Source organism: Phocoena sinus, chromosome 3 (genome assembly GCF_008692025.1).
Source record: "Phocoena sinus isolate mPhoSin1 chromosome 3, mPhoSin1.pri, whole genome shotgun sequence".
NCBI classification, from domain to species: Eukaryota; Metazoa; Chordata; class Mammalia; order Artiodactyla; family Phocoenidae; genus Phocoena; species Phocoena sinus.
Genome location: NC_045765.1, coordinates 173,716,786 through 173,731,994, shown reverse-complemented (window position 1 = coordinate 173,731,994; position 15,209 = coordinate 173,716,786). Strand labels below are relative to the sequence as shown.

Here is a 15,209-nt window from a genome sequence, read left to right as displayed (position 1 = left end):
GGGGCGGGACGCTGCGCGCGGCAAGTTCGAAGCGCGGGCGCGGCGGAGGGCTGAGGCTGCGGCGGTGGCGGCGGCGCGGGGCGAGGGGCGGCGGCGGCCGCGGTCCGGTCCAGTCCTCTCGGCTCTCGGCGGCGGCGCCATGGACGAGGCCGTGGGCGACCTGAAGCAGGCGCTGCCCTGCGTGGCCGAGGCGCCGACCGTCCATGTGGAGGTCCACCAGCGGAGCGGCAGGTGAGCCGGGCCCCGAGCCGACCGCGGCGCAACCCAGACCTGACAACACCCGACCTCGACCCGCCCCCCCCGAGCCTGACCCCGACCAGATCCCGCCTTGACAGGAGCCGACTCCGATCCCGAGGCGGACTCCGGCCCGGCCCCGGCCGAGCCAGGGAACGCCGGGCTCTGGAACTGCCGGTCGCAGGAGCTCCGAGTCTGGGGAAACGGCCCTGACCCCGCACCCTCGCCCGCAGTCCCGATCCCCGGCGAACCCTGTCTGGCCTAGGTGGGCGGGGAGGGGCCGGGGGTGCCGGTGGCGGGTGACGGGCCCCGGCGGGCGGCGGCGAGGGGGGAGGCTCTAGGGGCAGCCGAAGGGCCTGCGAGGTCTGGGAAGCAGCGGGCAGGGGGCTGAAGGGGGACCGCAGCTCACGGCCTCGTCGCCTGCCGCCGTAGCTGTGGGGCTTCCAGTCTCCGCTAATCACAGACGTGTCACTGCGGCTGCGCTTTGCGGGCTTCACGTTGGGCCTCGCATTATCCAGCACAGCTCCAGCGTAGTGACTGACCTCCAGGAGCCCAGGGTGGCACCGACTCTTGCCGTCGCCCCTTCTTCGGATGGGGACCTGGGGCACAGAGCCCTTGGGCGGCTTCCCCAGGTCACGAGGAGTCCGCGCAGGTCTGCTCCCCAGGCAGGCCCTCCCGCCTGCCCTCTTCACTGCTTTTTTTTTTTTTTTTTAAATCACTTACTGTTAAAATGTTGGTTTTTAACTCAGACCTGATTTACATGTTTTGTTTGTTTCCCTAGCACTGCAAAAAGAGAAGATCTAAAGCTGAGTGTTAGGAAGCTCCTCACCAGACACAACATTGTGTTTGGCGATTACACGTGGACTGAGTTTGACGAGCCTTTTCTGGCCAGAAACGTGCAGTCTGTGTCCATTGTTGACACGGAATTAAAGGCTAAAGGTCCACAGGTAACTCGCTAATTCTCAGCGGCCCCGTGAACGTGCACTTGCTGTTCTGAGAGTGTGTTGTGTAGATTTATTTGATGTTTCCTTCTCGTCGCAGCCCATAGATTTGAGCGTGTGCACTATTGCACTTCACATCTTCCAGCTGAATGAAGATGGCCCCAGCAGTGAAAATTTGGAGGAAGAGACAGAAAACATAATTGCGGCAAACCATTGGGTGCTGCCTGCAGGTACCCGTGACGGTAACAGTAGGCAGAGCGTGCCAAGAATGGGAGGTCGGAGGATGGCACACGCCTTGGGCTTATCAAGGAGATTTTGTCCGCTGTGTAGAATTTTAGAATGTTGTATCTGTTATGAAATAGAAAGTATATCACGACAGAGAAAGGTAGAGACTTCCAGTATGAACCTATTTGGATGGGTCCGTCAAAGACAGTGCTAACTGAGAATTACACTGGTGCTCTGCTTTCCTGCCCAGTTGGTCAGTCTTGCTGGACCACTGCTTTCTCCTGCCTTCTCGATGCTCCCCCGTGAACTTTGCCGATGGGGTCTAGCAGGCAGAATCCTGCTGCTAATCCGGGTTAGGCTTGATGTCCTAACGACTGGAATAGACCCGCCGCTCAGCCCTGCTGGAATGTCGGCTTGTGGGGAGAGTGGTGGGTTCAGGGTCTGTGCTTGTATCCGAGCATAGGTCCACAAAGACAGGTGTGCAGAATAATACGACAAAGAGGTTAATTATTTATCCAAAGCCACGTGCGACTGCCACTTATTCAGCATCTTTAATTTTAAGAACAATTTTAAAAGTTTAGCTTCCCTGTCACCAGGATTTTAGCTTACCGCTTGTGGAGCAGCGGAGGGCATCAGTGGCTCAGGGCAGACCTAACCAGTAGGTGCAAGGCTTCCTTTCCTAAAATTAGGTTTTTGTTTTATTCTCTCAGCTGAATTCCATGGGCTTTGGGACAGCCTGGTGTATGATGTGGAAATCAAATCTCACGTGAGTTGTGCGTTTTTCCCAAAAGACCCCATTATTTGAAGTAGAATCGTTACTGTGTCGCTCTCTAGCACTCCTTAGCTCAGATGGGCTTTGTGAACACTGCCTACCAGCAGCCCATGTCCTAGATTTCTGTCCTGTGGGATTGCTCCTGAGTGGAGCTGCCCTCTGGGGAGTTCCCCTTGGGAGGAGGGGGAGCGCTGGGAGGGTGAAGACCACTTGCACTGGGTCACACGCTCGGTGTGACCAAGCACGTGCACATGGTCACTCCCGTGGGCTGAGGAGGCAGTGCTGAGGGGCAGACCGAGCAGGTGGGCAGGTCTGAACCGCCTTCAAGGGGAAGAGTCCTGCACACTGGGGGGACACTAGGGGTCTGTCCCCACCGCCCCTCATCGCCCCAGGCTCCTCCAGGCAGCCACAGTGGACCGCAGAGCCCTGGCTGTTCTTTCAGTGAATGTGCCGTGTGCTGGTCCACTGCTGTGTCCCAGAGGAAGGAGCTCACTCTTACTTGGCGTGTCCCTCAGTAGTTTTGCGTGTCGTTGGCATTTTCAATAAAAGTGATCTTCGTGTTCACCGTTTATCCTTAAAACGGTAACCGCCAGCGCTTGTCCTCTCATGTCTCAAGTTACCGTCCGAGTTGAAAGCCTGTAGGTGTGTGGCAGGTGTCTGGCCGTGGCGGTCTCTGAAGACTCCCGTCGCTCTACTCGCTTAGGGCACGTTCAGCGGAACCTTTGCCTTGCTGGGGACTTCACCTGTACTTTCCCTTTCTCCACGCAGCTCCTTGACTACGTGATGACAACTTTACTGTTTTCAGACAAGAATGTCGACAGCACCCTCATCACCTGGAACCGGGTGGTCCTGCTTCACGGTAGAGCATCACAGCTCTTGTTTGTGTGACGAGATCAACTGTGCGAAATCAGGCTTTTGCTTGTGGCTTTGTCCTTCTGCGAGGAGTTGCAGCTCCTCTTTTCTTGGGGGGCAGAGTTGTCCTAGAACATCCTCCTCTGTGAAGCCAGTCGGGCTCACACTGTCTGGGCTTTGGTCACTTGACCCTTCATTTGGCAGCCACCTGATTACGCCTTGTGACTTTTTATACTATTATTAAACTTTGCACGTAACTGCCTTATTTTCCGATTGATCGTGGACTCCTTAGGATAGCAGTTGCCTCGTATTTCTTCATAGTGTCCTTGGAGCGTCCCTTGATGGCTAGTAAACTGCAAAAGCCACACTCTACAGGACTCTGCCTAGTTCTTGGAGGAGAGTACTGGGTTTCCTTTCTTAATGTCCCTGGAGAGAAAAACATCGAGAGAAAACCCCAGTTATAGTGAAGTAGGAGCTATAATTAAAAGGCTGGTTAGTCTCTTTATACAGTAAAGATTGTAGGCTCGTATACGACTTTAAGAAAACAAAGTTCCTTAAACAGCATATATTCTGGCAGATTGGCTTAATGCCAGGCTCAGTGTAGGCGATCCAGAGGCGTTTTAATTAGTGCAGTACGTTACTTGCATTTAGAATTGCTTGTGTGTTTACTCTTAGACTATGGAAAATGCAGAAAATCAGAGTTGAACGTGTCAGCATTTTCTGTTGGATGGGTTCATGCTTCCACATCAGTTACCTCAGAGTTCCTGCAAAACGCTGTGCTAAGTGACACACACTCAGGGCACCAGCCCTCGCCTTACGGCTCTCCCTGTGTAGCGTGGGGTTCGGGCCCACGTCCAGGTACCTGGAGTGGAAGATGGTGGTTCCGTGGGCTTCAGAAAGAGCAAACGTCAGTGCCTTCAGAAGGGTCCTGACGGCTACCAGGAAAGGTGTGTTTGACTTTTGAAAGGTGGATTTCGTAGAGGATGTGTGGGGATGAGGAGGATGTCAGTGAAGATGTGGACAAAGGAACGTGGAGCGGACTGTGGGCCAGGAGGCATACTTGGTGATGTCTTGTAGCATTTACACCGCTAGGAGATTTCTTTGTAAGTTCATAAGCAGTACTTGGGGTAATAACGTTCGTAGCATTGAAGCCTGTTCGTTATCTTATATCCTGTGGATAATGCAACTACTGTCGTTTAAGAAATTTCTTACAGCACTAACTTAAAAACATATTTGCTTGCATTTTGTTACAGGTCCTCCAGGAACTGGAAAAACATCCCTATGTAAAGCTTTAGCACAGAAATTGACCATCAGACTCTCAAGCAGGTAACTTCGGTAATTTGAGGGAGGAGAGCCACAGAAGTGGGTTTGCTGGGTTTTCAGTTATAACAACGGAAAACTGTTTTTATTTTTAAATCATTTGCATGAAGAGTAGGTCTCTGTCTTTCAATGTAAATTAATGACTTCCTCTGTACTCAGCGTTGTCTTGAGTTATGATTCCAGGCTTTTTAAACGTGTTGAGACTTGCTTTATGACCAGCACGTGGTCTCTCCTAGTGACCGCCCCCCCACGTGCACGCAGAACGTGTTTCTGTTCTTGTTGGGTCGACTGTTGCATGTATGTTAGCTCAGGACGCTTGGTGTCCGTGCTGATCGTCTGTCTGCTGTTCTGTCGCTTGCTGGGAGGACTGTCCAAGCCTAGCGCTGGGTGTGTCTTCCTTGAGTTTTGTCAGTTTTGGGGTTTATAGTTGTATCACATTTAGGGAATATCTGGCTGTTATCTTTTCAACCAATTGCCTGCTCTCTGCATTTGTTTACACGTTACACTGCCTGATACTGTCCCACAGGCCACTGATGTGCTCTTATGTGTTTTTCAGGCTTTAAAAATTTTCTGTCTGTGTTTCATTTTAGGTAGTTTTCTGCAGTGTACGATCTGTCAGTGGAATTTTCATTTCTGATGGTGTATTTTTCTTTGGAGATTCTGTTTGGTTCCTTTTATACTTGTATTTCTCGTCCCATTGTGTTCTCGGTAAATCCTTGGGTAAGTGTATGATAGCTGTCTTATGCTCTGTCTACCAAGTCCATTGTCATTATCATCTGGCTCTGGTTGCAGGACGCATGTTTCTGCTTCTTGGCGTGTCAGGTAATTTTTGATTGAATGCGGACGTTATGATTTCAAGCATCTGGATTCTGTGCTCTGTCTTTAACGACTGCTGGGTTTTGTTCTGGCAGGCGTTTGTGTACTTGTCTTTGGTGTGATCCTTTTGAGGTCTCTTTTTAAGCTGTGTTCGAGAGGGGTCTTGATGTGATCTAGGCTTAACCCTCAGGTGGGGCCCTTCTCGGGTCTCCGTTGAGCCCCTGAATGAGCAGCGAGTACTCTGCACCTTGGCTGTTGGGGCCTTGAACGCTCCCGGCCTATGAGCGCCGAGGTTTCCCTACTCAGACACACCACCTACCCAGGAAAGACTCCAGGGCCCCGTGATGGTTTCTGGAGCTTTATTCCTGTGTATCCCCCTCCTCTCTGGAACCCTGCTCTGTAGCCTCCAGACACCTCAGGCTCCCTGAACTCTGGCCTCTGTCTCTTCGACTCAGCCTGATGGCCACTCTTCTTGGGTCCCCCCCACGGTCACTGTTGGAAGGTGCGCCAGGCGGGAAGTCAGGGCGGTCGCGCTCGCCCCGTTGCCGTCCTCTCAGGTCACAGTCCTCCGGAGCTGTTGTCCAGTGCCTGTCACAGGCATTGTTTCATTTGTTCTGCCTGGTTTTCCAGTTGGTTAAGGCAGGAGGTAAATATGACCCCTGTTGATCCAGTATGACTAGAAGAGGAAACCCTGTGAGATTTACTTTGAAATCTGTTTTGCTTTCAAAAATGTCTTATAAGTAGGGAAATTGCTTTATTTCAACCCTTTTTTTTACGTTTAGTAACTTGGCCTTGGGCTTTATACAGTGAAATGCATCTGTGTTTTGAAGACCTCTTAAGGGCGGTTTCCTAAGCCACCAGAGGGGGAGGTGTTATTACAAGAAATGGGACTTTTCCAATACAAAGATCTGGAAATCTGTACTAATTTTCTGGCAGAAAGAAACCTTAGCAAGTCTTTTTCGCCCACTTCACTTAATAATCAAAATGCTTTATAATTAATTTTGTTTAATAGTCAACTGGATCATTAGGTTGTCTGTCTCCCCCTTCTCCTATTTTGTTAAACAGAATTAGTAAATGGTCTTTTTCAACTGGAAAATTAATGATACTTTTTAAAAGTAATTCTTTTTCTTCTGTGGACTTTTGACCTGAAAGAAACTGTGAAGAGGACCTGGGAGTTAGCTTTTCTCGGGCCTGTTTCCTGTTCGATTTTAGTCAGAACCAAGTGCATCCAGTCTCTTGCCACCTCCTTGGTGGACGGGTGTTAGTGCTGGACTTCAGTCAGTGTGTGTTCAGTTTCCCTTTTGAGCTTTCCAGGGCTCTAGCTTTGCAGGAAGTGATTTTGTGCCGGAAAACAAATTGTCACATTCTTTACGGTTTTGTGGAAGGAGGACAAAATGTTCCGCTCTGGCCAAAACATTTGTCATGCCCGTGTTTTGATTTCTTTGCTGTGTTACTGCAGGTAATGCTTTTCCAATATGGAAGCGTAAATTATAAGTAGATTTAAAATGAGAGGGATTTTATCTTGCTTTAATTCAAATGAAGGTACTGTTCAGTTCGAGAAACTTAATTTGCTCCATCTAGAACTATTGACGTTGATGCGCCTTGTTAGATTTTTCATGATTTTTGGTATTTAGCTTGCGAGGTAGCCCAATCCCGTGTCAGTGGCTGTAATGATTTAACAAAGTAGCCATTCTCAACCTGCTGGGCGTTTGAGAGATGGTGCATTAACGAGGTGGAGGTGGCTGCTGCAGAGGAGGCTGCCGGACTGGTCTGTAACAACGCTGTGACTCTTTTTTTCCTGTCTTAGGTACCGGTATGGCCAGTTAATTGAGATAAACAGCCACAGCCTCTTCTCTAAGTGGTTTTCAGAAGTAAGTGTCAGTACTAACTCCAGTTCCCTGGATTGTCAGCCATGCAGTTGAGAAGCTGTCCGGTAGGTTAGGCAAACTTTCTCCTCCAAAAGCTTTAGGAGAGAAAGAGGTGAAATGGGAAAGTGAACAAGGGGCTGACTTTGTGGTCAGAGAAGACTTCCAGAGCTCAGCGGTAACTTGGAAATAGTGTGAGGCCTGAGAGGACCCTCTGCCCGTCACATCCAGACCTCTGACTGGGTGGGACAGGAAGTTCAGTGTAACCTTAGGAGGGAGGGGTCTGCCTTCTAACGGGCGGCACCCCTCAGCTGAGCGTGTTCTGGGGGCTTGAGCCTCGTTCACCACCTGTGAACTGAGGGACTCCAACCAGGGGATGTCACAGGTGCCCCTCACCTCTGAAAGGCTCTGCCTCAGGCACCTGTCAGGAGGTCCCCCTGGTGGGTGGTGAGTGGGGACAGGGAGTGCCCATAAGGGGTGCACCGGGCCGGTTTGCACGCGAGACCCAGGCTGTCCTGGTCATGAGGACAACCAGGAAGGGAAAGGAGGAAAGACAGGTGGGCCAAGGTGCGAGTCCCCTGAGCCATGCATCCCTGGCCCGCGAAGCCAGGAGGGAGGACATCTGGGTTCTCTGCAGACTGGCTCCTCTGGTTCAGGGAGTTTTCCGAGGGGCCGTCAGGAGACGGTGGGCTTGTGCGGCCACCTGGGGTCAGAGCGAAGCCAGGTGGGGACAGTGGACACGTGCGCACCAGGCAGCTTGATGAGTGCAAGTGGATAATAAAGAGTGTTTTGCTTCCAGAGTGGCAAGCTGGTAACTAGGATGTTCCAGAAGATTCAGGACTTAATTGATGACAAAGATGCTCTGGTGTTTGTGCTGATTGACGAGGTACGTGTGTTCAGACTTTAAACCTGTGACCGCACGAGGCTCAAGACTAGCGGCCTCGTAAATCGCTGGGGCGCCGCCAGCCCCGCACGGGTCCAGCCTCCGCGGGCTCCGTGTCCCGCAGTCCTCGCCCCTTGGGCACCCCTCTCATCAGGCTCACGGTGCACGTGCGCATGCCCACACCTGCGTCTGCTCGGCTGACAGCACCCCGTTGCTCCGTCCCTACAGGTGGAGAGCCTAACGGCTTCCCGCAACGCCTGCAGGGCGGGTGCCGAGCCTTCGGATGCCATCCGCGTGGTCAACGCCGTGTTGACCCAGATCGATCAGATCAAAAGGTAACGCTGTGCCCAGCGGGCTTGCCTGAGAAGCACGGACACCGCTCAGCCTTACTCCCAGCTTTTCTAGCTAAGAACGCATCTGACATTGAGCGTGGGCTCTGTCTTCTCCACATTTGAGGCAGCTTGTGCTAAATGCACGTTTTAGAAATTAAGTATTTTTTGCTTTATTAAAGTATTAAAAATACAAAACAAACCTCGGCATGGGGAGGATGTGTGCCCTGCAGAGAAGCATAAATGTGGTGTCTGAGTCAGTGCCAGCAGGACCCGGTGTCGGTGGCCGTTGAAGGGCCGGCACTGGGCAGGTGGGGCGCCAGCTGCTCGCCCTTCGCCGGGGGTTCGTGTGTCCGCAGCCCAGTCCTGCGGCTCAGGCCTGTGGCCAGTGTGCCCAAAGCCGGTCCAGCTCTGGGGGGCGGCTCCTGACTCACGAGAAGCCCCGTCTGCCCTGTGCGGGCTCCCGCCAGCCCCTTGGGGTTCCCCCGTTGCCCTCCATGTGCCGCGCTCAGGAGGGGGTTCTGCTGGGTGGGGTTGCCGTGAGCCGCACTGCGCTGTGTCGGACTTTACCCTGCCGTCTCAGTGTTCTTCACGGCGGAGAACATCCTCATTGTCTCCTGGGGTCAGCGGCAGACGTCCCTTGCTTGTCCTGCAGGCGAACTTCGTGTGAGGTGTAGACCCTCTTGTCTCTGCCCCCTCACCCCACCGCCCCACTCTTCGGTCTGGTTTCTCCCCCTGCCACTGCCCCCCGCGTCCACCCCAGCGCTCAGTGTGGAACCATCCGCGGCATTCAGCCCCCGGGGCCCCTACCTCTCTCCGCTCTCCCGACCTCTCCGTTTCTGCTGCCGGTGTCTCCCCGGCATCTCTGGGCGGGGGAGGGCCTGCACTCCCACCCTGCTCGCGGATCTGGTGGGTGAGTCTCCATCGAAGACCTGTACGTCCACACGGTCCCCGCCCTCGTTCGGCCCCAGAAACCCCAACTCCCCGCGGTTCCCATTGCACTGATGGCCTTGCTGCGCACCCACTGCTCAAGGCAGAAGATGGGGCCCCCGGACCACCCGCGTCACTCCGGGAGGAGTGGAGACTGGGGCTCTGGTTTGTCTCTCACGCCACTCACCTCACGCTGCCTCTGTGCGGGTCTGACCATTTGTGAAAAGCCCGAGCCCCGGACGAGGGTCCCAGCGGCGTGTGTGTGCCCTCCGTGCAGCCTGGGCTCACCAGCCTCCTGGCCCGTGTGCCCGCCCCGCCTCGGGCTCACCCTGCTCACCCTGCAGAGGGCTGTGTACCTTTGTATGGCCGTGCCCAGGCACGCAGGAGTGTGGGTGCTGGGGGCTCAGGCGCACGCAGAGGTGAGGGGTTCGCCGTGGGTGAAAGGCAGGGGGATGTCAAGCAGGGGCCCGGGACAGCTTTCCGGGAGGGAGGGGAGCGACCGGGGCACACGGCCCGGGGAGGGTCTGCTGTGTTGCAGCCAGGAGAACCTGGCAGGAGTTGGGGGTCAGGCAGGAGCTCAAGGCGCAGGGCTTCGGAAGGCCTCGCGGGCAGGTGTGCGGAGGGGGAGTGTAGCCGGCTGAAGGGCGCTGGCTGAATGCCCGGGACCTTGGTGACTGTCTGTCCTGATGCTCCTCGTGTCGGGGTCAGGTGTGGTCGAGTCCCTACAGTATGGGGTGACCGGTCCTCACCTCTCTGTCCGCAGGCACTCCAACGTGGTGATCCTGACCACGTCCAACATCACGGAGAGGATTGACGTGGCCTTTGTGGACAGAGCTGACATCAGGCAGTACATTGGGCCGCCCTCCGCAGCAGCCATCTTCAGAATCTACCTCTCCTGCCTCGAAGAGCTGATGAGGGTGCCTTGGTTTTTCTCTCTCTCTTCTACCCAGTAGATTTCTTACGTTTTCTTAACCCGCTGAGGTAGCTGAATGTATCTGGTTCCAGTATAGAATGAGGTCTCTCAACCTGACATCAGTCATCTCCTGAGATTGAAAGTTTCAGTTGTTGGGGACTTCCTGGTGGTCCAGTGGTTAAGGGTCCGTGTTTCCACTGCATGGGGTGAGGGTTCGATCCCCGGTCGGGGAGCTAAAATCCCACGGGCCACGTGGTGAGGCCAAAAAAAAAAGAAAGCAAGCTACAGTTGTATCTGCAGGCTGAGCGAGTAGTCGGAACCGCAGCCACTGATCGAGTGTTCTGCTGGTCATCACGGTGGCTTGATCTGCTCGTCTGCAGGTGCCGAGTGAGTAGGGGTGTGGGGCCCGTCCCGCACCTCACGGCCTTTGCAAGTGACCTGCTCTCGGGGCCTCGATTTCCTCCCCTGAAAGAGGAAGAGCGGTAGTGGTCGTGGTTCACAGGGAGGTCACCGGACTGGGGGTCGTAGTTCACAGGGAGGTCGTCGGCTGCAGTGTCCACGGCCCCAGGTTCTACCGTCAGCGCGAGCACAGCGGCAGCGAGCGTGTTCACGTTCACTGTCTGTCTCTCGCGAGTCAATCTAAGGGCCCGCGTGTGCCCGTGGGCGGTAAACCAAGCCAGCCAACAAATAGGGATTTCTACAGCGATCGCCAGGCTGGCATCCTTGTAACTGGCAGGGGGATGGGACCACTGCCTGCACCACGGAGTGGGGGCCCCAGCATCCTCACAAGGGTGACCCGGCCTCTGTGACGGGAACGGGAGCTGGTCTCCGCCCCGGGTGCACTGTCCCGGGCCCTCCTGCTTTCCCGCGCCATGGGGGGGGGCGTGGGGGGGGCGTGGAGCTTCGACGTGGTGCCGCCGTTTAGGGGCCTGCGTGGTGGCGGGTCCTGCTGGAGGCCCCCGGGGGCCTTTCCAGGGTGCCGCGTCGCGCCGTGCTGCGAGTCCAGGGGCCGCCCTGAGTTTTCGCCAGGCGTTCGGAACGTTTTCTGGGAGCCGAGTGCCTGGAGCAGGTGTCGTTGTCCTAGACGGTTTATGGGAAATGAAGACATTCCGACGTGGCGGCGGTTTGGCCGGCCCTGAAGGCTGTCGGCGCGCGACTGTGGCCCTGCGCTGTTGGGAGCCTGCTGGACGGCTCAGGTCCCTGGGGGGTCCGCGGAAGCCGCGGGAGCCTGAGGGAGTATCACGCAGTCAGGTGGGAAGGTCAGAACACACCCAGCACAGACCCTGTTGCTTAGTTTTACCTACGACCCCCACCCGCCCTCCCAAACGTGCAGCCAGACCTCTCCTTTCTCCTCTCGTGGCTTCTGAATCAGCCAGCGTGGCAGCAGCAGCGTGCAGCCTGACAGTTTAGCGCGGGTGCTTGGGAAGGAGCGTCCCACGTGCAGACACGTGGTCTGGGAGGTGAGCTCTAGGACCCGGGTCCATGGTCAGTTAGAGGCTGTCTGACATTCCACCAAATGAGAGTCTTGGTTTTAAAACAGTGAACAGAGACCCTCCTTGAAAGGCCGGCCAAGTCCGGCTCCAGGGCCCAACTCTGTCCATTGTGGGATGTGACGCGTGGTTAAAACTGAATATCGGGCTGGACTCAACACCTCTGAGTTCCTCCCCACCTGACACGTGCTGAGGACATGTTTTGCCCACAGGAGCAGAAGAGGCTGAGCGCTGTGGTTTCCGAGACATGTTTTGCTGTCTGTATTCTTGCCTTTGTTAGAAGAAGAGGGGCTGTGTGAGAGAGCTGCTTCCTGGGGCCCGTGCAGGCCTTTCTGAGATGTGGCGTGGAGTGTGCCTGCCGCCTGAGTGCTGTCCCTGTTGCTGACCCTGCCTGTGTCCCCACAGTGTCAGATCGTATACCCTCGCCAGCAGCTGCTGACCCTCCGCGAGCTGGAGATGATTGGCTTCATCGAGAACAACGTGTCCAAGTTGAGCCTTCTCCTGAGTGAGATTTCGCGGTGAGCGCTGACCTCGCCTTCGTAACCAAGAGAAGCCTGTTTGCTTTGGGATTGGTGGGGAGGTCGTCGTAATCGCCTGTGGCGGCCGTGGTTGTAGTTTGGGGTCAGACGGCACGGGCTTGATCCCGAGGCATCGCACGCGCGCCCGAAGCCCCCCGGCCTCCCTGACCCTGGGCTCCTGGACAGGAGAGTGGAAGGCAGCTGCCCTCCTACCTCCTAGACGTGACAGCGGACCATGAGCAAAGTTCTGCCCTCGTGTCTGGAAAGACACTCAGGTTAAGGCTCTCTGACGCATTACTGATTTCTTAAGCAACGTCTGGGAAACTTTTACAAATTGGCAAGAAAATAAAATGGAGGCTTTTGCTTTGACAAGCAAACAGTTAAACAGGTAAACAATTAAGGCGCTAGGCTTGGTGCTTTGGGAAATAAAGGAAAGTGGTCCAGCTACCTGGGCACCAAGGGAAACGTAACACGTGAGCATCGAGAATCGTGGGCAACGCCTGCTCAAGGGCCCAGGGCTGGTAGCGCTTTCAAGTTCTCAGATGGCCTTGGTGATCAAGGGAAGCTGGGAAATGGAGCAGAGCCCTGAAGGACAGTTAGAATTTGCCATAAACTGGAGAGAAATCAGGGAGGCTGCGGGCGCCCTTAGGTGGGTTGCACTGCAGACACAGCTGGTGGCGCTGGCGGGGCCTGGGGGTGGCGTCCACTACCTGTTGGAGAGATTTAGTTAAAGTGGCTGAGGTGGGGCAGAGGAGAGCAGTTCAGAGACTTGGGCAAAAATGCACCAAGACGTGAACCAGCCCGGTTCCTGGGGGAGCCCTTGTTGCCAGCCGTGTGCCCACCTCACTGTGCTCCTTGTGAGGCCGTGGGTGGCGTCAGGACCCTGTCCTGGCCCCCCTCGAGGGGCTCTGGGGGAGGGACGTGCAGGGTCTAGTCCTGAAACATGCAGCGGTCCGTGTGGAGTTGACGCCCCGAGTGTGGTTATGTTCACAGGAAGAGTGAGGGCCTCAGCGGCCGTGTCCTGAGAAAACTCCCTTTTCTGGCTCACGCTCTGTATGTCCAGGTGAGTCCCCGGCCGAGCTCCGCCTCCGGGCCCTGTTCCACCGCCGCCCGCTCTGTCCAGCAGGGTGTGGCCTCGCTGAGAGTCCCACTTGCCACCATTGGGGTGTCTGCCTCATTTCACGTTTCTAAAAGCGACGGGCTCCTGGGGCGTGGGAGGGAGGTGGCCGGTGTGTCTGCTCACCCCTCGCTGGCACGTCGAGAGCTCACGTGCAGGCCCCCCCTGCCACCTAGGAGGTGCTTGTGCCCTGGGGGTGGGGGGCGCGGGTGCTGCCGGTGGCCCCTCCGAGGACGAGAACACTCACAATGCTGTCTGTCTTTCCAGGCCCCCACCATCACCGTCGAGGGCTTCCTCCAGGCCCTGTCTCTGGCCGTGGACAAGCAGTTTGAGGACAGAAAAGAGCTCTCGTCGTGCGTGTGACCTGACATCCCCGTCCGCGTTCTCGGGGAGCACACAGCAAGGAGGCGACAGGCTTCTCTCACAGCAGCGGCCGCCCCGGGAATCTCCGAGCCCGTGGCTGAGCCTTGCCGGCCAGAAACCCACAGCCGGTGTTGTTCAAGAAGCGTGTTATATCTACGTACTTTTAAACGCTTGTTAGAAGACAAACAGCCTGTCGTTTTCTCTGTTTTAAAAGACGATCATCTGAGCTCTGTGTCTCTTTGTAAAGAACCGTCTAGATGTCCTTGCTCTAGCCTGGCTCCGTTGACTGGGCCCAAATGCTGACAAAATTTGTTTAGGAAAGATGATTAAGTAAGCTTTATAGAAGCGAAGCAGAAACCACATTGCCTTAAATAAGAATGTAATCATAGCATTAAAAGAAAAGTGCACGTCACTCGAGGCAAGGCAGCGTTTCCTCCTGCCGTGAGTTTTTTCTGTTCAGTGCGGACATTTGGAGGCTGATGAATAAGAAAAACCTGTTCCTCTGTTAACAGAAATCGAGAAGAAAATTCCAGGGCAGGTGCTCTTCTCAGTGAGCAGCCAGGCTCCACTTGCGGGGAGGAGAAGCTGACGCGGGGCGAGCCTCCCTGGTGCCCAGTGCAGGCCGGCGTTACGGGGACGTTTCACGGTCAGTCACGGCCCAAATGCGGATTGATGTTAACACGTGTAAAATAAATTGGCCAATAATTGACGTATCCCACAGAATATCGTGTTTGTTGCTTTCACCTCATGCTAGAATAAATTTCATATTAGTGTTTCGTATACACTTTTAAAAGAAACACGTTACCTTTTGTCACAGAACTTCTTAAGTGTTAAAATTGTTTTTCCAAAATTTTCTCATTTTGATTCTCTTTTCACTGTCAAATGCTTTGAGTTTTATTTTAAAATCGCTCACACGATCACTTGACTTTCAGCCTGTTTTACGCCTTGAGGTGAAGGTGCATGGTCTGCACGGGGCTGCCCCGGGGAGGCCCAGGGTCAGGGCTGGGCTGGGGGTGGGAGGACCCGAGTTTCCGCCCCTGGGCCGTCGGCTGTGCTTGGCTCCGGTCAGATCCAGGACTAGAGCGACTGCGGCCCTGGGGCCGGGGCCTGGCTCTGTGGTCTCCTCGAGACCCCTGAAATCGGGTGAAAGTGGTGTCTGTGGGCCCTGGGGTCAGAAGAGGGGAGGGGGTGCTCCACGCTCCAGGGTTGCTACTGAAGTGCCCAGCGTCCAGGTGGTCCAGCTGGGAGCGCGGGGGCAGCGGGGGAGGGAAGCCCCGAGAGGGGGCGGCGGCGGGGCCTCTCCCAGAACGCGGGTATGTCTGACGCCACCGCCTCTGGGCACCAGGGGTCAGCGCTGCTCCTCGGGACGGACAGCGGGGGCTCCGGGTTCAGCCAGGGCCCCGGGGCGGGGCGAGAGCGGTCAGCAGAGATGGCCAGGCTTGCCCCGCGCTCCTGTTCAGGCTCTCTGGCCTCCTCCCCCGGGCGCCTCACCGGGCGCAGGATGTCGTGGGGCACGTTCCGGGCCGCGGCAAGAAGCCCGAGACACGAGTGGCCGGGCCCTGGGGCCAGGGTGGGTTCCGCGCGGCCACCCCCTAGGGGCAGGTTCCTGTGCCGGGGGGGGGGGGGGGGGGGGGGGGGGGG

The 15,209-nt window shown here is 55.7% G+C and overlaps 1 protein-coding gene across 3 annotated transcripts; it reads left to right on the top strand.

The window, feature by feature from the left end:
• The first annotated feature begins 7 nt into the window (after positions 1–7).
• Positions 8–14,361, top strand: TRIP13 (thyroid hormone receptor interactor 13). Of its 3 annotated transcripts, none has more exons than XM_032629108.1 (13): positions 8–231; positions 1,016–1,181; positions 1,276–1,405; positions 2,111–2,166; positions 2,941–3,031; positions 4,278–4,350; positions 6,968–7,031; positions 7,825–7,911; positions 8,137–8,243; positions 9,931–10,084; positions 11,976–12,088; positions 13,082–13,151; positions 13,473–14,361. In XM_032629108.1, exons 1-13 carry the CDS (start codon positions 140–142, stop codon positions 13,566–13,568), a joined length of 1,299 nt encoding a protein of 432 aa, XP_032484999.1. In that variant the 5' UTR covers positions 8–139; the 3' UTR covers positions 13,569–14,361. The 3 variants fall into 3 exon arrangements, 2 of the variants coding, with proteins under 2 accessions (XP_032484999.1, XP_032484998.1); XR_004349435.1 differs by having other exon boundaries at positions 38–231; positions 1,276–1,417; positions 10,381–12,088; XM_032629107.1 differs by having other exon boundaries at positions 38–231; positions 1,276–1,417.
• The last annotated feature ends 848 nt before the right edge of the window (positions 14,362–15,209 follow it).